The 20,778-nt window shown below is 41.6% G+C and overlaps 2 protein-coding genes across 4 annotated transcripts in view; one reads left to right on the top strand and one right to left on the bottom strand.

Moving 5' to 3' along the window:
- The window catches only part of INTS7 (integrator complex subunit 7), a 64,124-nt gene extending 45,858 nt beyond the window's left edge, over positions 1-18,266 (bottom strand). For 2 of the 3 annotated variants that reach the window (XR_009762416.1, XM_061625267.1), the window contains exons 1-7: positions 17,957-18,261; positions 11,543-11,672; positions 10,808-10,954; positions 9,936-10,073; positions 8,757-8,803; positions 7,598-7,797; positions 6,709-6,831 (exon numbers count right to left, since the gene is read on the bottom strand). Coding sequence is in view for 2 of the 3 variants with exons in the window: in XM_061625267.1 (XP_061481251.1) it covers positions 6,709-6,831; positions 7,598-7,797; positions 8,757-8,803; positions 9,936-10,073; positions 10,808-10,954; positions 11,543-11,672; positions 17,957-18,047 (876 nt within the window). In the remaining variant the exon portion in view is untranslated. Of the gene's footprint in view, positions 1-6,708; positions 6,832-7,597; positions 7,798-8,756; positions 8,804-9,935; positions 10,074-10,807; positions 10,955-11,542; positions 11,673-17,956 lie in introns of all 3 variants that reach the window. The other variant, XM_061625268.1, reaches the window with a different exon arrangement.
- A 163-nt stretch (positions 18,267-18,429) lies between these two features.
- Positions 18,430-20,778, top strand: part of DTL (denticleless E3 ubiquitin protein ligase homolog) — a 46,984-nt gene continuing 44,635 nt past the window's right edge. The window contains exons 1-2 of the mRNA XM_061625269.1: positions 18,430-18,647; positions 20,361-20,486. Of these exons, the coding sequence (XP_061481253.1) occupies positions 18,602-18,647; positions 20,361-20,486 (172 nt within the window). The 5' untranslated portion in view covers positions 18,430-18,601. The remainder of the gene's footprint in view (positions 18,648-20,360; positions 20,487-20,778) is intronic.

The raw sequence follows: 20,778 nt of genomic DNA, 5'->3' as shown, positions 1-20,778 counted from the left end.
TATGCACTTCACTAAGTTTTTGAGCTTAATTGCCAGCTTGCAATTTCCCATCCATTCATATTAGGAAAGAAAATGCCATTAAGTGCAAGTATATAGCTTACAATTAGGAAAAATTAAAAGTCATGATAAAAAATCATGATAACCTTCTCTGTGCTGCAACAGCAGGCAAAATAAAATCCTATGCACATCATCCATTAACATGACATCATGATTTATGGTTCAGGTATGACTGAATATATTCATAGTCCCTATCCCTATCTAGATGAAAGGTTTCTCACTTAAGTAACACGTCATTTGGGGTAAAAAAAAAGTGAGAACAGGGACATAAGACAGTGGTTGAAAAGTTTGCTCTTTGTATTGTACAAATGTCTAGTTTTTTCAGTCTCTGACATATCCTAGTGGCCCACACATCCTTAGGAATATGGGAGTCTGAAAAAGAAGTGCTGGCAATCTATCTGTCCTTAACTAGTAGCAGCAGCTGCTGGCAGGTAGGAAAAGTTATATTTCTAATTACACTATTTCACAGCCAGGGAAAATATTAAGGAATTAAGTCTTCCTTGAAGAGTAGTATTGCTTACAAAATATTGACCTGTGTGTGTTTGTTCTGAAAATGTGATATTTTTAGTAGCAGCCTAATAAAAGGGGAGGGGGGAGATGAAATGAAAGGACTTTTTCTCTTTGTACAAAATAAACAAAACTACACCTAGACATGATAGCATCCATGTGGAATAAAGCATGCAAAGGATTTTTTTGGCACCGAATTGGAATAATCTATTCTAGCCAGCATATTTGGATTTTTACAGAATTAAGAATCCTTTGGCAAAGACTGGATTTGGTAGAAAGGAAAAAAGGGCCGAAGGAGAAGGCAGTAAAATTAGCTGAACCAACATATGTGTGGGGAAGGAGAAGAAGGCCAAAAAGAGTCAGACAAATCTGTCCCAATTTTGGTTTCATCCAGATCAAAGAGTGTGGAAAGGCTGATTTAAAAACACAACAAAATTCTGAAGACGCTCACATTTTGAATATGCAGAAAATGAACAGAGTGTAGACTGTTCAACAAGGGCAATCAATTAAGACAAAATAACAGCCTTCAATAGAATTTCCCCCACCTCTAGCAATTCATTAATGGATTTGCTTTCCATCAAGTGTTGCACAAAACTCTCTAGAGAAATTACATTTGTTCCATCATGAAATGCTGGAGAGAGAAAAAAACAATATTCTCCTAGTCATTTGGAACTCTCGCAAACTAAAAAATGGAGTTTAATTCATGCAAAACCAGAAATTATTACTGAGAAAACTAAAAGTGAAATCTGATTGTGCCTGTAGAGTGTTTTTTTTTTTTAATGGGCATTTCCTCTTTTAAAACAAGCAATACTGCACTAGTACTGATCTCAGCAATCAGAATAAATCTCATGGGAAAGATAAGGACTTGCACTCATCTGTCATATTTTCCCACCACTTCCTCTGGTTTTCTATGAGGAAACCATACTATCGACATTTTACCAGAATGATGGAATTCCTTAATAAATCTTCAGAACAGTGACCAAAGGTAGAATTACTGGGGAATCCACCTGCCACATCACAGAAACAAAACTCAATTACACAGGCCCTATCTTCTTCCCAGATCTATGAGGGCCAGTTATATTTGCTCAGCTTTGAACCCTACCTCAAAGCAAGTCCTCAGCAGCATATTCAAATAATAAAGTAAGCCATCTTCCACCAGTCCAGCCACAATGTTTTCATCTTCTCAAGATCCTTCCTTCATCATATTAACCAAAATAAAATGAAATGAACATCCAGCTTTCCAAGACATACATCACTTAACAACTTGGACATGACATATCACATGGAGATTTGCATCTTCCTCCTCTAGTATCCTGCTTCGTTTCTACACTGTGCACAGAGAGGAGACAGAGTACTCCAGCCCTCCACCAACTCACTCCTTCATGTGTATGCAATTCCTAGTCACCTATGACTATCAGACTAGTGCTTAAAGGCAAGGTTCATCAAATCCCTAGCCATAATGCATGAAAAGTAGGTTGCAGAGCTTTTGTATGCAAATGAATGCCTCATTCTTTCCATCTGGCAGCCCTAATCTGGACCTGAGCTCCCTTGCCAATTACCCCTACCTTAGATCACTTGGAAATTTTGAGCAGCTGCAGCCTGGTAGCCCCTGTATCACGGCTGGAGGAACAGGGGTCACACAGGGGCCAAACGCCACCTGGACAGCATTTTATGCTCAAGGTGCAGAATATAAATTTAAACAAATAGAACACATAAATAAATGCAGTCACAATTCTAAAAAGTGCTAAAGCCCATGTGTTTTGAGATTGCTCCTCACCATGTTCCTCTGGACAGATCTTATAAAGAGAATCAGGTGTTGCTTACATACAAAACAATATTAGAAGCACACCCCACACTTATGATCAATGACAACTGAAAAATCAAGAGCCATGTCACACCACGCTGCACCACAGTCACAGGATTTTATGAGCCATCAAAATGTTCTGCAGAACAGAGCAGGAGCGTCTGACAGAATTCAATACAGTGAGGAGTGAAAGCACAAAACAGAGTTGTCAGCAGAAGGTGTATCACCAGTTATTTTTCTCTAGCCTTTACTTTCAGCCTGAAAATAGCAGATTTAAAATACCACCATCTGTCTGCATTGCAATGCCTCTTGATAGAACTTTTCTATGCTCCACTGAGCACAGCCAAAACAAAGAAAACCATGTTAAATAACATTGCAGCTGACATGTACCTTTGTTTCACATCATTAGCCATGGGAGAATACAGCAAAATGAAAAAAGTTCTCACCTAAATAGGTAATCTGTCTCAACCAATGACCTACACCTAGAGATTTGGCTAGTTAGCTCAATTCTCAAATGCATGCTCCACCTCTTGACCTTGCTGCACAGATCCCTGGCCTTCAGTCCCCCAGCTTCCAAATTCCCTTCATGCAAACACCACAAAGCCCTCCTGCCCCAGGTCCTGTGTGAGGTTTTTTTCCTTAAGAAACAGTGATCGGAGACGAAGGGCCACAGCTCAGTGGTAGAGCCTTGGATGCAGAACGTTCTGGGTTAAATCCTTGGTATCTCCAGGTAGAGCTGGGAGAGACCCCGCTGGCATGTAGCGTGGACATACTGAGCAAGATGGACCAAGGGTCTGATTCAGTATAAGGCAGCTTCCTAGGTTAAGTTTCCCCTTTCTGTAATTTCCTATTACTTTAACCCATCATTTGTTCAGGCCTCTGCTTCCTTCATCTGTCTTGCCCACATGACACATCAGCTGACTTCTTATTTTGCCCTTGCTTCAGTGACTCTTCCCCTCAACTCCGTACTCTAGGTTCTTGGACTTTTTCAGACAATTTCCAAGTCCTACTGCTTGCCTAACACCTATTGTCTCAGTTTCTCCCTCCCCCACAAAAACACACTTACCACGTTCTATCTTTAGGCTCTAAGGGGATTTTTTTTTCTAACCAAACTGACCTTTTACTTCCCTCCCCGAAGGTGCTTCAAAGCTCAGCTTTTTCCTGAATAGTTGTGAACATGCTGTGATAATACAGCAGCTCAGAATAGCTTTGGGGAAGCTCTAGACAAGTGGGAAACAGGCGGTTTTTAGCCTATTATACATATAACATAATTTGGATAACTAAACAATAGGGATGATTTGGTGCATGAAGTGGCAGGTACGGCAACTCTGGGGGAAAGTGACCACACCATACTTGAATTCTTGATTTTAACAGGAAGCAAAAGCTGAGAGTAGCCATACGCGCACCTTGGACTTCAGGAAAGCTGATTTTAATAAACTCAGAACAATTGTAAGTACGGTTTCATGGCAAGGCACCCTAATGAGAAAGGGAGTCCAAGATGGGTGGGAGTTTCTAAAAAAGGAAATTCTGAAAACACAACGACAAGCAATTCCAACAAGGAAAAAAGTGGAGAAACAGCAGAAGAAGCCAATGTGGCTTCACAAAAAGCTTAGAGGACCTGAAAACAAAAAAGGACACATACAGGAAGTGGAAAGAAGACCAGGCCACAAAGGAAGAGTACAGGCAGGTATCACGGAATTGCAGGGATGGTGTCAGGAAGGCTAAAGCTGAAAATGAGCTGAGGCTAGCAAGGGATGCTAAAAGCAACAAAAAAAGCTTTCTTCAGGTATGTCCATAGTAAAAGACAGAGAAAAGAAATGGTGGCACAGCTACTCAATGAGGATAGCAAAATGATAACAGATGACAAAGAAAAGGCAGAAGTCCACAATTCCTACTTTTGCTCAGTCTTCTCCCCAAAAAGGGTCTGTGACCCTCCCGGGAAACATGAAGTAGAAGGGGCAGGATTGGAGCTTGAGATTGAGATATGGTCAAGGAATACCTAATCACTTTGAACGAGTTCAAATCAGCAAGGCCCGATAAACTGCATCCTGGAGTATTGAAGGAGCTGGCTGAAGAACTCTCAGAACCTCTGTCTATTATCTTTGCGAAATCATGGAGAACTGGTGAAGTGCCGGATGACTGGAGGAGAGCTAATGTTGTCCCTATCTTCAAAAAAGGCAAAAAGGAGGAACCAGGGAACTACAGACCAGACAGCCTAACATCAATCCCTGGAAAAACTCTGGAGCAATTATAAAGCAGTCAATCTGTAAGCACCTTGAAAACAATGCAGTGATTACTAGGAACCAACACAAATTTATGAAGAACAAATCCTGCCAAACCAATCTTATATCATTTTTTAATTGGGTAACCTCCCTTGTAGACTGTGGGAATGCTGTGGACATAATATACCTCGACTTCAGCAAAGCTTTTGACAAAGTGCCCCATGATATTCTGATTAGCAAGCTAGCTAAATGTGGGCTGGATGGAACAACTATCAGGTGGATCCACAGTTGGCTCCAGAATCGTACGCAAAGAGTGCTTATCAATGGTTCCTTCTCAAACTGGGCGGAAGTAATGAGTAGGGCTCGGTCTTGGGCCTAGTGTTCTTCAACATTTTTATTAACGACTTGGATGAGGAGGTACAGAGCATGCTTATCAAATTTACAGATGATACAAATTGGGGGGCACAGCTAATACCATGGAAGACAGAAACAAAATTCAAAGGGACCCTGATAGGCTGGAGCATTGGGCTGAAAACAACAGAATGAAATTCAACAGGGATAAATGTAAAGTTCTGCATTTAGGAAAAAGAAACCAAATGCACAGTTATAAGATGGGGGATACTTGGCTCAGCAATACGACATGTGAGAAGGATCTTGAAATTGTTGATGATCACAAGCTGAATATGAGCCAACAGTACGATGTGACTGCAAAAAAGGCAAATGCTATATTAGGCTACATTAACAGAAGTATAGTTTCCAAATCGCACGAAATATTAGTTCCCCTCTATTCAGCACTGGTTAGGCCTCATCTTGAATACTGCATCCAGTTCTGGTCTCCACACTTCAAGAAGGATGCAGACAAACTGGAACAGGTTCAGACCAGGGCAACAAGGATGATCAGGGGACTGGAAACAAAGCCCTATGAGGAGAGACTGAAAGAACTGGGCATATTTAGCCTGGAGAAGAGAAGACTGAGGGGAGATATGATAGCACTCTTCAAGTATTTATTATTTATTTATTAATTGCATTTCTAAACCGCCCTATAGCAACAAGCTCTCAGGGCGGTGTACACAAAAAAACATGAAAGGTTGTCACACAGAGGAGGGCTGGGATCTGTTCTCAATCATCCCAGAGTGCAGGACACGGAATAACGGGCTCATGTTTCAGGAAGCCAGATTTCGACTGAACATCAGGAAAAACTTCCTAACTGTTAGAGCCATATGACAATGGAATCAATTACCTAGATAGGTAGTGGGCTCTCCAACACTGGAGGCATTCAGGAGGCAGCTGGACAGCCATCTGTCGGGAATGCTTTGATTTGGATTCTTGCACAGAGCAGGGGGTTGGACTTGATGGCCTTATAGGCTCCTTCCAACTCTACTATTCTATGATTCTATGAAAGGCTCTACAACTCATTCATCTAACTAAGCTTTCTAGGAACTATTGCCCTTACCAACTCTGACTAAGCATCTTCACAGCCACAGACACTGATGCAGCAAGAACGCTCCCTTCGTTCGCCTCCTTAAGAAGGCTTGACTTTCACGCAAAGTCTTTGGCTCTGCCTTAACCCCGACCATTCCTCTTCGCGCCTCAGAAGCCTTTGAGAACTGGGTGAAGGGGGCTGGATCTCAGCTTCTTCCTCTGACTGGTGGGGGCTAGTGGGAAGTCCCAACGTGGGAAAGCTCTGGGCACCCGGCTGTGGATCCACAACCTGACAAGCCGGCTCCTCCGACACAGGCGAAGGGGGTGTATCCACAGTAGCAGTCTGACAGCTCACTCTGCAACTCCGTGGGGAGAGCAGGGGGCTGAGCATGCTGTTCACCCTCCTCTCTCAACTCGTTGCCCTAATCCTCCAAGTCAGTGTCCCCCGCCTCTAAAGCACCCCCTAAAGCACAGTGCTGGAAGGCTGTTCCATGCAGAATTTTAGAAGCTTCGTCTACTCATAAAATGTGGCCTATAAATCAGCTCTTATGACAAAGTTATGAACAGAGCAGAACTACATATGGAGCATATCCTAAGCAGATTTACTCAGAAGTAAATAACAGAGTTCAACAGGTCTTATTGGACTGCAGGCCATTGCTTCTGTTTCAAAAACAAACAAAATAGCACTTACAATACCTGAATATTCTCTCTATTCCATGTATGGGGGGTTTTATTTGCAAGTAACTTTAGATCTTGAATAGCAAGCCTCTTCACAGCCTCTCTTGGGTCATTCTTCAAGTATTGCAATAAGAGCTGTATCTGTAAGAAAGAGTTTCAAATGAAATTACTTTTGACTACTTCTTGTATTTCTAAACAAGTATGCATGTCCAAGAGAGAAGCCTAAACATGAAGGGTTGTATCTGACTAAATGTCCCTCCACTGATGGAAAGCTCACTGATGCAGCTGAAGCTTCCATGGGCCAAAAGGGAGAGGTGATTTTTCACAAATTTCCTCTTTCTCCTGCAGTCCCCTCTGCCACCATCCATGTTGTTCCAAAGGGTGCCCCAATCCCCTTGAGTGGAGGATGACTAGAGGGAAGGGGAAATAAATGAAAATCACCTCCAGCTTTCCACTAATAGATGCTTCAGCTGGATCAAAGCTGCCATTTCTGTGAGCCAGTGGAGGGACACAATTTGATAAATCCTGAAAGGTTTAATGAACTTCATGTACTATCAAAATTATTTATTTTATACAGTTTTTCATGGTTGTAGAGTGTTAACTCACTGTGGGACCACCTAGGTGTCCAGCAGGCAGGCTCTAGATGTTCTGCAATCTTGCACAAATGAAGAAACAACAGAGAATGTGGACAGGAAGAGAGATTTGGGCTTCCTAAAAACCTCTGTTTTTATTTTTAGAAGAAAAAGGAAAAAGACTTGAAATGTTTGGAAAATCCTGATGAAGTCTAAGAAGTTTCACTTGCATGTGTGCCTGAGTAAGATTCCTTCAACTGTATCATAATAATTTTATTTATTGCTTAAACTATGCACTTTCAAAAGAAAATATTGAGCAAAAATGAAGGCATTACCTGCTTAGGAATATCAACCAAAGAAGAGGCAGCAAGCAAGGTAAAGGTGTGTAGAGTAACAATGACCATCTTGGTGGAAGGGTAGGATGTCACCAGTTGTTGGAGTAGGCGACGGGCACTGGAGGCCAGACTGGCATCATGGTGCATATGCTGCAGAATGGGGATCAACTTCAGCTTCAAGTCTACAGGAGTGGCTAAACCTAGTACATGAAAATAAAAATAACTTCCAGGACAAACCTTATCAAATACCCTGGGGTGGAAAGCATTCCAGCAGCACCATGTAGTGTGCCTATAATAAAATGTGAAAATCCAGAGATCTGGGGGCAGGTAAGAAAAGTGAGTTGCATTCAACCAAGTCCTACTCAGGGTAAACCCACTGAAATTAATGAACCTAAGGTAGTCATGTTCATTCACTTCAATGGGTCTACTCTAAGAAGGACTAGTGTTGAACACCACCCAGTAGGACTAATTTCAGTACTGGAGTCACAGGATAAGGACTATGCAATTCAACTTTTTTAATCCCCTGCCCCTCTGGCAATAATGAAATTTGGCCTATAAGCTCCTTGGGGTAGAGACTTGTCTTTTTTGCTTATAGCAATCTACAGTGCACCACATACACATATATTATTATTTAATATAGCACTAATAACAAATAATAGATAATGTGAAATTAGGTGTTACACTCAAGTCAGTCAGTTACAAAAAGACATTGGGGGATATCCACTGTTAGTCATACTCAGCAGTCCCACTGAAGTCAACTGACTTCCAAACCACCTAACATCTCGTGTTCCACTTATTTACCTTCATTGTACCATTAACATATGAAAAATAAATGAAAATTAAAAATGGAGTTGCTGTCGTGTAACACCACCTTTGAAATATAATACTTCCCTTCAAAAAACTGTATTAGAAACGCTACATGCCAAATCAAAAGAAAAACCAGCCCTGTGGAAAGAAGAGAGAAACTTTCTTATCCACCAAGTTTTCAGATTGAGCATCACATTCTGTAGCAACTTCTGAAATTTTAGCCAAACAGTAAAAATTTTCACTTTTTTACAATAAAAGAACACTCATTTCAAAAGTTTGGATATAGTTATTTATGACAAAATCAAAAGATCTTTTACTGCTTTTCATTAGTTACTGGATAAAATGTACATACCTTGAATCATTTCACTGATTTTGTTACAGATCCCTCCAGCAAAATCTCTGTCAAGAACAGGAAGGAGGAAGATCATTCATATAACTGCATGAACTATAAAAAGATTGGCAGTCTGACACTTTTATGATTCACTGTTAGCTTTTATATTAACTGATTAGCAATCATTGACATATTTGGCAACTGGCATCATAAACAACATATGTGCTAAGAATATCAAAAGAAAATTACAAGAAGAAAACACCAAAGCAGGTGACACAAAGCAATAGCCCCATGTACGGCCTGCAACAGTTGTGTGAACTAGATCTTTACTAATGGTCTTCCCCATACTTAGGGCTCTCTGTTGTCAATCAACATTGGCCAAACAAGAATCATTCACCTTAAAAGATAAACCATACAACTATATAATTATGCTTCCTGTGACTCTCTTGTGGAAAGGACTGGTTTGAGATTGCAAAGTCTCTAATAAACAAACACCTTGTTTGTGGGACCCTCTTTCAAAGGTTGCCTATGCCACCATTTTGACACTACAGTTGTTAATATCTCTGCGCCAACAGTTCAGAATGGTCACATGAGTGTCAGTATTACATCTTTTTGACTCCCAGTGTTCAGATAAGCTTGAAATCCTATTCCAAGGAGCAAAATGAATGTGAAATTTACATATATCCAGAGGTTGCAGTTGAAAGATAGTGTTGCACAGTGGCTGAGAAACTAAGAGCACAACCCTATGCACCACAATGCTTTGCAGCACAAGTAAGTACCACTGAGTTCAATGGGGCTTGCTTCCAGGTATGTGTACAGAGGATTGCAGCCAGAGCTATGAACCAGGAGATTCCTGGTTCCTATGATGGCCCCTTCCTGAACTCACTATTTATTTATTTTCTAAATTTATACTACAACCTATCAGCTTAGCTCTCAGAATGATTCATAGTGAAATAAAGATCTTGTAGAACAGACATCATGAAACAATTTATAAAACAGTAAATTAGTGATTGTAGGCCAATTTAGGACCGTCTCTCAGTCTCAGCTGCCCTCCAATCAACAATGTGGGGAAAATAATATTGACCTACCTGACAGGGTTGTTGTAAGGATTACTAAGATAATGTAAATAAAGCACTATTCAATTGGATGTACTCCTTTAATACTCAGGAATGATGGAAGGGCACCAACGGTTCTACTCACTTTGACTGGGCAGAAAAATTAGATGCAGCAAAGATGGCAGCTTCAACTTCTACATTGTCATGGGAGTCCAGGCTCTGGCGAATACTGTGATGTGCATTCTTCCTTTCTGGGATTATGGATGCCATACTGCCTAACATCCTGGAAAATGAAACAGGGACATCAGTCAGCTGGTATTAAGTGCTACATACAGATAAATGTAATATAAACATTACATTCTATACATGACAAGCGGGGTGAGCCTAAGACTTGGAGACAGAACTCAGTGATATAACATTATATGAAGAAAGTTCCAAATTCAGTCCCTGCCATCTCTTGTTAAAAAGAAACTAAATTGGGAAACACAGTAAAGATCTTTTGCTAGCCACAGTAAATAATAGTACTGGGCTCACTCAGTATAAGGCAGCTTCCTACATTTATAAATTAGAGATGGAATCTGCTGGCCAATGGCAGTTTGAAAGAATTCTGTTGACCTAACAGGCTGGTATTGATTCACGTTAGTTCTTTGTCTGTAAGCTGCTGCCTTTACCAATTCTTTCCCCCCACCCTGGGAAAATATATTGCTATTAATATCGATATTTTGAAAGGAAACATTGATAAACTAGAGGAAATATCAATAAAAAACCTTTATATTAATATCAATGTTTTAGGTACAGATTTTTTAAAAAAATCTATTTCCAAAAATAGCTGCAGAGTATCACTACATGAAAATCCAATCCGCAACTATAATAAATAAGTGAATTAATGGAACATTCAGTACCAAATCGGAATTGGGTCAAATTCTAGCACATCCCTATCATAGGTCCTGCTGTCACCGAATAGTCTCAAGAATATAGAATCTGGGCAGACTCTTCTTGCCCCATAAATATGCATACCTCAGTGTGATCGCTCTAGCAACTGGATCATTGCTGTGAATAACCGAGAAAACTCTTTTCACAAACTCATCCACATTCAGGATCTTTTCCAAGTGTTTTTCGCTCTGCTGAGTAACTTTCAGAACACAGAGCCGCAGGAAGTTGTTTCTGTTTCAAAAGATATTTTATTTTATTTACAACATTTGGATCCTGCCTTTTCTGGAAAAGTCCTAGGCGGTTAGCAGTTCAGAAACACCAACCAAATAACAATACTAAAAGACTACAACATAACAATGGAAAGCACCGTTAGAGGCCCAGAAGTGGCAAAACTCTTCTGGAAAAAGTGTTCCAGGAAAAAAAACACCAAGTTAAATAATCAGAAAGAAACATCATTAAAATTCCACAGTACAGTAAAGCTAACACATCTTATGGCCCAAAAGCCTTCTTAAAAAAGAAAGGTTTTGCCAGAAGAAGGGGGAAAGCAAGCTTCCCTCAGGAACAAGTTCCATAGCCTAGATGCTGCTACCAAGAAGGCTCTCTTCCTGGTCTCCACCAAATGTTCTGCAGACATCTATGAAATACACAAAAGGACCTTTACCGATATCCTTACTGAGCAGGCAAGGCTCACATGGGAGAAGATGGTCATTTAGGTATCTCAGTCCAAAATCACAAAAGGCTTTAAAAGGTCATTTGAATTTGAATTGAAAACACAGTTGCTTGAACTTGAAGAATCAGGAACAAACCAATGTTACTTACCCAACTCTGAAAACATCAGCTAGCTTTAAAAATGCTGAGTTAATTAGAATCGGGAATGGATATTTCTGAAAGAGTCTTGGAAAACGGACAACAGCTTCACATTGCTCCCCCAGCTTGCCAGATCGAAGTCCTGTGACAAACAGAATACCACCATCATGCTTAAAAATCCTAGACTTTTACAAACAAAAGCAACGAAGGTGAAGCAGCCTAAAAAGTGATAAACATCACAAAAGCAGCCTTCCTGGATTAGACCAGAAAACCCACCTAGTCCAGCATCCTCTTCCCACAATGCTCAAACAGACACCTATGGGAAGCCCACTAGCAAGACATGAGCACAATAGCTTTCTTCTGCTCTTGTCCCCCAACAACTATGCTGCCTCTGATCCTGAAGGAAGAACACAGTCATCATGACTAGTACCCACTGGTAGCTCTATCCTCTGTGAATCTGTATAATTGCCTTTTAAAGCCATCTTAAGATGCTGCCCATCACCATATTGTGTGGAAGATAATTCCATGGCTTAACTATGCACCACATGAAGAGGTACTTCCTTTTATTTGTCCTGAATCTTCCACTAATCAGTTTCATTGGACAGCCCCGAATTCTAAACTACTAAGAGAAGGAGAAAAACTTCTCTCTATCAATTTTTGCACACCATGCGTTGTCTTATAAACCTCTAGCAGGTCCTTCCTTTTTTACAAAGGTACTGCTTTTCCTAAACTACAAAGCCCCAAATATCGCAACCTTTCCACAAAGGAGAGCTGCTCCAGCCCCTAGAGTGTTTTGGCCACCAGTTTCTGCAACTTTTCCAGCTGTATATTATTATTTTAGAGGTGCAGCAACCACGACTGGATATATGAATGAATGAAACTTTATTTTTACCCCGCCCTTTTTCCAAACTGGAACTCTGGGCGGCTTACAAATAAAACTACATGTAGTTAAAAACATAGAAAAACATACAATTAAAATACAATTAAACAATGCACAACCTTAAAACCTTAAAAGGCACTTAAAAATCTAAAAACAATTTAAAATAATACAAATAATAATATAAAACAATAAAACAAGCCTTGTAAAGCCCAATCCTAAACACCTTCTATCCCAAAAGCCTGTCGGAATAAAAAAAGTCTTTACTTGCCGATGGAAGGATGGCAAGGAGGGGGCCATTTGTGCCTCCCTAGGAAGGAAGTTCCAGAACCTAGGAGAAACCACTGAGAAGGCCCTATCTCGCGTCCCCACCAATCGCACTTGCGAGGGTGTTGGGACTGAGAGAAGGGTCTCTCCTGAAGATCTCAGGGCCCGGGCAGGCTTATACAGAGAGATACGGTCTGACAAATAGCCTGGACCTGGGCCGTATATGGCTTTAAAGGTCAAAAACAGCACTTTGAATTGTGACCGGAAACAAACTGGCAGCCAGTGGAGCTGTTGTAACAAGGGAGTTGTATGGTCCCTGTAACCAGCCCCTGTTAATACTCTGGCTGCAGTTCTTTGTATCAGTTTAAGTTTCCGAACAGTTTTCAAAGGCAGCCCCACGTAGAGCGCGTTACAGTAGTCTAAACAGGATGTAACTAAGGCATGCATCACCATAGTCAAATCAGGCATTTCCAGGAACGGGCGCAGCTGGCGCACCAGTCTTAAATGGGCAAAGGCACTCCTGGCCACGGCCGAGACCTGGGCCTCCAAGTTCAGAGCTGAGTCCAGGAGCACACCCAAACTGCGAACCTGTGTCTTCAGGGGGAGTGTAACCCCATCCAGCACAGGTTGAATCCCTATTCCCTGATCTGCCCTTCGACTGACCAGGAGCACCTCTATCTTGTCTGGATTTAGTTTCAATTTGTTCGCCCTCATCCAGTCCATCACTGATGCCAGGCACTGGTTCAGGACCAGGACAGCTTCCTTGGCTTTAGGTGGAAAGGAGAAATAGAGTTGGGTGTCATCCGCATACTGATGGCACCGAACCCCAAACCCCCGGACAACCTCTCCCAGCGGTTTCATATAGATGTTGAATAATATGGGGGACAAAACTGAACCCTGAGGGACCCCATAGGTCAACGGAGGAGGTGCGCCTGGCACCGACACTATCATCTTTTCGGCGCCAGGTTAAAACCTTTCTCTTCTCTGAGGCATTTTAATTCCTGTTAATTTCAAATTATTATAATTTGATTTTAGACTGTACAGTTTTTTGTACAGTTTTGTATTGTGATATACTGTATTGTGTTATTTTTATTGTATTTTTAATGTTCACCGCCCACAGAGCTGTTGCTAGTCGGGCGGTATATAAGCTTAAATAAATAAATAAATAAATAAACGGCCAAGAAGTCGAACAGGAGTCCCCCAGCACCACCTTCTGAGTTCGTCCCTCCAGAAAGGAATGGAGCCATCATAACATGGTGCCCCCAAGTCCCTTCCCAGCAAGGCGGTCCAGAAGGATACCATGGTCGATAGTATCGAAAGCCGCTGAGAGGTCCAGTAGAACTAACAGGGACACACTCCCCCTGTCCAGCTCTCTGCGAAGGTCATCCACCAAGGCAACCAAAGCTGTCTCTGTCCCGTAACCAGGCCTGAAACCAGACTGAAATGGATCCAGATAATCCGTTTCATCCAAGAATCTCTGGAGCTGGGCGGCCACCACACGCTCTATTACCTTGCCCAAAAATGGAATGTTGGAGACTGGCCGATAATTTCCCATTATAGAGGGATCCAGGGAGGGCTTTTTCAACAAAGGCCGTACAACTGCCTCTTTTAGGCGCGATGAAATTCTGCCTTGTTGTAAAGAGGCATTAACTACTCCCCTCACCCACTCGGCCACTCCCACTCTGGCACTTTTGATAAGCCAGGAAAGGCAAGGATCCAGCAGACATGTGGTGGCTCTCGCATCTCCAAGGATCTTGTCCACATCCTCGGGCTGTACAAATTGAAAGGAATCCATTATTATTGGACAAGCAGGGGCCAAAGTTACATCCCCTGAGACTGTATCAATTTCAGCGTCCAAGTCGGAGCGAATCTGAGCGACTTTATCTGCAAAGTGCCGTGCAAATTCTTGACAGTGGGCTGTTGAGTGGTCTATATTACCCTCCTGGGGGCCAGAGTTTAAAAGACCCCTGACCACTCGAAACAGCTCCGCTGGACGGCTCCCAGCAGACGCAATGGTGGCAGAAAATAAAAGTTTCTTCTTAGCCCGCACTGCCACGGAGTAGGCCTTCAGATAGGCTCTAGCCCGTGTTCGGTCAGACTCGCACCGAGTCTTCCGCCAACATCGCTCAAGTCCCCATCTTATTCGTTTCATTGCTGCCAGCTCCCTGGTAAACCAGGGAGCTGGTTTGGCTCCACTCCATAAGTGTAGCATTCCAAGTGCGGTCACACAACAGGTTTGTATAAAGGCATTACAACATTGGATGTATTATTTTCAATTCATTTTCTTATGATGTCTAACATGGAATTTGCATTTTTCACAGATACTACACATTGGGTTGCTATTTTCATTCAGCTATCCTCTACAAGCCCAAGATTCCATCCCTGGTTGTGCTCAGACACAATATGGGTTTTTATACACATACAAATATGGGAATGAATTTAGTATTTATTTATTTAGCTATGTGAAGTTTATAGCTATTTAGAATATAAGAGTACACAGTAGTCCTCACAATGTTCTTCACGATGTATGAGCATACACATGCAAGAAATTTACAAAGTGCTATATGGTTTTTCATCCCTATACTGTTCTGTTCATTTATTGCAAGAGTTCTTCCTCAGGACATACTCACTGGCCCCAACATCCAATTCAGACACAACCCTATTGTATCCTTTACATGACATTGCACCAGAACTCCCTAGCTGCACTCTGGTGGCTGACTCACCATTTGCAATTCAAGGAGCTCATTTTTATAGCACACCACTAAAAGCAATGGCGCTTTCCTGTATAAACATGCATGTAGGTTGTACTATGCATGTAAGCCTATGTATATCAATGGAAAACATACAGAACAATTCAGCACTAAAGGAAAAAACTGCCTCATTCTTCAGAAATGTAAATTGTCTGAATACTGTGATTTTAAAAAATCAGCTGGACACAGTCTGAAGCATGCCACATTCCTCACACATTATTCTGTTAGGTGCCCTTGTAAGATTTTTTAAGTATACACATAAAATCTTAAAGTAAGAGCACATAACAAAAAGCATTTGACAACTTACGTATCCTACTAATACAGAAACCATACAGCTGAGATTGGCCATGGCTCTCCATTAAGCATACATTTAGTAGCAAACCTGGGTTTGCTGCTATGTTATGTGTGAAATGGAGTTCTGCAGCCATGCAAGAAATAGAGCACACATACCTAGACTTCATGGCATGTGGTAAGTGAATGCAGGGCTATCTTCAACATCAGAACTAGCTTGTGCACACAGGTATGTGGCAGGCAGAAATTTAACAGGAACAGCTTCCCTCATTGTGCCAATATTACAGGAAAACTGCTGCTAGACTGTTGTGTGTTAGAGGCAGAGATGGCCTTCCAGAAAATAAAGAAAGACATAAAGAGACTTTATGCACACTTGAAGGATCAGAAGAATAATCACAGCACTGATGGAGTACTTGTGGTCCTCCAGATGTTGTTGAACTGCAACTCCAATCATCCCTAACCATTACATATGCTGCGTGCAGCTGATGCAAGTTACATCTGAAGGGCCACAAGTTCTCCACCCTTGGATTACAGCAGCTGCTATGGGGATAATGAAAATATTAACTCTGTGTTTGATGAAAAGCAGCATCTACTAATTCTAACAATTACATTTTAATCTTAACACAAAAACTTGCTATGGTGGATCTGATCAGAGGTTCATCTAGTTCGACAAACAGAAGCCATCTGCTAACAGTGGACATACTACAGTGCCGTGAAAAAGTATTTGCCCCCGTCTGATTTTCTGCGTTTTTGCATATTTTTGGCACTAAACGTTGTCAGATCCTGACCCAAAACCTAATATTAAAGAAAAGGGAAGCTGAGTGAACAAACAACACAAAATGTTGATACTTATTTCATTTATTTATCAAAGAAAGTTAGGCAACAGGAAATTACAGTACCTATATTTAGTAATGATCAACCTTTGCTTGTTCCTGCGACTTTTTACTACCTAGATCTCCACTCTGAAATAGTTTTGTTTTTATAGTTGTTCTATTTGTTGTTTTACTGGAATTGATGTAATTGTGATATTTAATGTTTCATTTCGTACGTCAGCCAGAAAACTACTGTTATTAAGCAGCTGAAAAATGGAAGAATGAAAATAAAAGTGATTTCTAACCTACCTCTCACCATATTTGAAGTGCAAAACAACTTTTTTCTTCTTCTCTCCATTGCTTTCTAAACTAAAAGATGGCCTAAGCTTATTGTGGAATCCCAGTAAGAGGGGCTTGTGACACCTTCCACATGGACAAAGAAACTTACATGGATAGATTTTGGGACATTTTACTATCCCAAGCCGAATTCTAAGGTATTTCAGGATAAGAGAAGGTGCGAAAACAAAGTCATGCATCAGAAGTGATCCACAGAAGCGGAACTAATTGCCCTTAATGCTGTTTCCTAGGATCACTATTTGTCTGAAAAATCTTATGGGACATTCTATACCCCAATGCTTTCCATTGGTTGGGACAAAAAATATCCTCAACGCAGGAATCAGTTGGGAATTTCTCAGAATATTTTTGTTGCAAGCTCTTTTAAATTATCAGAGAAAAAAACTTTGTATGGGGGACTTAAATCTGCTTCCCTGTATTCATTTTGCTCCAATGTTTGCTGTAACACAAGATTTTTGGTTGGGACAAAAAAGATCTCAAATACAAGATTGGATTTGGATATTTCTTGTCCCAGGTGTTTGTTTCCTACAGGGAAAAAATTAAATGGTAAATTGCTGAAATCTGTTTATTATCACACAAACCACAACCAGCTTAGGACATCTATTTCCATGTAAATTGTGTCAGGAAAACTGCACCAAGCTTGACTGAACCATACATAATCAGAAGAAAGTTAAAAACAGCTGTTATAAAATATTATAATAAACCTATTATTATTATTACATAAACTTCCATGGACAAAATTCTACAAAAGCTTATGCCATAACATAAAGCTACAATCCTATACTGTATACACTTACCTATGAGTTACCCCACTGAACTCAGTGGGTCTTACTTCTGAGTAGACATGTATAGAATTACATTCTTTAGGTACCACAAGCCTCCCTGTTGTGTTTACTGCCTCTGGCTACCAATTACCCCTCTAGGATTCTTAGGATTGGTATGACCGTCCAGACCTTCCTAATTTTGACCCAGCCTGCTTTCAAACTCCCCACCTTGCAACAAAAGGGGTGGGCCTTCCCTGTGACATTTTCCACGCATGCGCACATGTCTTCCAACACCCCTTTTTTCACCTTACCTTTATCCAGCTCCATGAGGGCGGAGTTGGCGTCAAGCTCCTGCTCTCCATAGCCAGCATCGGCGAGGAAGGATTTAGAAGCTGAGGCCATGGTGTTCTGTGTTATATAAGAACTCCCTAACAGACCTGAGAAGGAAACACTTTATTGTTATCCACACAAAGGTGCGCGCGCGCACGCAGCTGCCGTTCCTTTTCCGTGGTCTAACAGCAGCTCACTGCGCGTGTGCAGCCGCCACACTGTTAGGTGCGCCTGCGCGTTGGCGTCCCCCTCCTCAGGGCACTTTTAGTGCGCATGCGTGTTAATGTCGCTGTTCTTTAGCGGAGGCTCGTATTCTCAAATGAACGAACGTGATAGGATAGTGAATGCTGTTACGCATGCGCAATTGGAGCGGGGAAAGAGACGCGCTTATGCCAACTTCATAGCCAGCGGTAGGCGTGGTCTTATCCCGCTGGTGGAAAGGAAACCAATGGCAATTAGGAGGCGTGGCTTCATAGCTTGTTCTATCCAATGACTATGTGCGAGATGACTTTGGCGGGTACTTCGTGCTGGCGGGAGATAGCATTAGCAAGAACAGAGTCGCTATTCTGTCCCGGCGGGCGCGGCGCAGGGAGCAAGCAGGATTTTGTGCTGCGGCCATCGTTATCATGCTGTTCCGTTCCCTTGTTCGTCGCTGCCAGGTTGGGTCGCAGGGTGAGTATTTGGACCAACTTCCTCCTCTGGTCTGGTAAGCCAGCGCTTGAGTTGGTGGAGGAGGATAGAATCGCCCCTCCTAATGGAATCTATAGACACCCCCAACTCCTGACTCAGCCCCCCATTTTGGCAAAATCGTATGTCTCCCTTTTGCAAAAGGAGGCTGGGCTCACTGCCGTCCCCTTTTAATCTGAGCACTGCATTGAGCCCATTTTAATGTAATTTATTCACTTCTTAATCCCACGCTTTTTCCAAAGAGCATGGTGGTGTCCCTTTTCCATACTTTTTTTTTAATTCTTATGGTAATCCTGTGAGGTGGGTTAGTCTAAGAGACAGTGTGATTCTTGCCCCAAAATTACCTAGTGAGCTTCAAAGCTGAACAGAGGTATCTACTCATAAGTCTAACGCTCCATCCAGCACAGAACTTTGATTCCCCATCACCCCTCTTCCTCCGTTGTCTTCTTCCAGATTACAGTTTAACTGATCTTGATGAATTTATTGTCCGAAATCAGTAAGACCACAGTCACACCACTATTTATTTATTTATTAGATTTATTTATAAACAGTCATGTCTTCCCTCAAAGAATCCTGGGGACTGTAGTTTGTTAAGGGTGCTGAAGTTGCCCCCTCTTCCCCTCACAGAGCTACATTTCTCAGAGTTCCCTGGGACTGACTGTTAAACCATTCTGGAAACTGGAGCTCTGTCTCCTAGGAGGTATGTGATTGGTTTAGAAAACTCCAAACAACATGACTGATTTTTCCCAAAGACCATTTTAAAAATCCTTTTTGTGTCTGACCCCACTCTTTCCTCAATATTTCATTATTTATATATTACCCTTAATGATGATTTGACCACTTGTAACACTGATATTAATTGCACCTCTTATGTTCTATCCTGATATTTGCCTGTATAGAAAATCCAATAAAAAAGTTTTTTTTTAAGTCCCAGCAAAACCTTGATCATAACAGAAGATTTTCATACCATTTCCCTCCTGTTCCACTTCCTTAAATGTTTTCATAGTCAGACAGGAAAAATAAGTAAGTAGTTGGAGGCCATAGCAAAACTAGCACACCTCTGCACTGTTCTCCCAAGCCATGATGCGAGGTTGGCATATGTTCTTGTGTGGCACATAATACCTCCTCTTTTAGAGCAACTAGAATTACCACTGCAATTACACATGGCAGGAACCCCAGCCACCATCTTGGTTAGTTCCATTTCAAGCAGCATATAACAGGATTCCTGTCTGGTTGCCAGAGTCTTACCTCCTTTGCCTGTTCCTAAAGGGTGGAGGGGAAACAACAGCCGAGCAGTTTTTAGCATGGGTGCATACGTTCTCGCACATTTGTGCTAAGATGTCATGCTGGAGGTATTGGATGCATTATTACTGCAGCACATTGGAACATAGGAAGCTACCTTATACCAAGTCAGACCATTGGTCTATCTAGCTCAGTATTGTCTATACTGACTGACAGCAACTCTCCAAGATTTCAGACAGGAATCTCTCCCAGCTGTACCTGGAGATGCCAGAGACTGAACCTGGTATCTTCTGCATGCAAAGCATATGTTCTACCACTGAGCTTCAGCTCTTCTGCAAAGGTCCAGGTTAACATGCTGTGAATTCATAGCACAGGTTTGCAAAGAGGTTGACCCCATAAATTTGTTTGCAGAGTTTTGCTACTTATATTTCCAAAACATGACTTCTATTTTTTTAGGTCTGCCACCGAGGTTTTCCTTAAATCATCTTTTGGAGTGCTATCAATGTATTAATGAAGATGAACACTCTTCATATGGAGAAATGGGAATGCCAGTTCCTCCGTTCGGCTGCGCCTTTTCAACAGGTAGGGGAGATATTATCTGTAAATATTGTAGTGCTGCAGAAAAGGGCAACCAAACTCATCAAGAAGCTGGAGCAACCCCTCTGTGAGGAAAGGCTACAATCTTTGGGACATTTTAGTTTAGAAAAAAGATAAGGGGAGGGACATGACAGAGGTTTATAAAATTAGGCATGGCATGGACAAAGTAGTTAGAGAAATGTTTTTGTCCCTGTCTCACAATGCTGAATGTGGAAAGATTCAGGACAGAGAAAATTTAGCGCTTCTTTGCACAGCACATAGTTCAGCTATGGAACTC

The sequence above is a fragment of the Rhineura floridana genome, chromosome 4, assembly GCF_030035675.1.
Source record: "Rhineura floridana isolate rRhiFlo1 chromosome 4, rRhiFlo1.hap2, whole genome shotgun sequence".
Lineage (NCBI taxonomy): Eukaryota > Metazoa > Chordata > Lepidosauria > Squamata > Rhineuridae > Rhineura > Rhineura floridana.
This window is presented reverse-complemented; position numbering and strand designations above follow the sequence as displayed.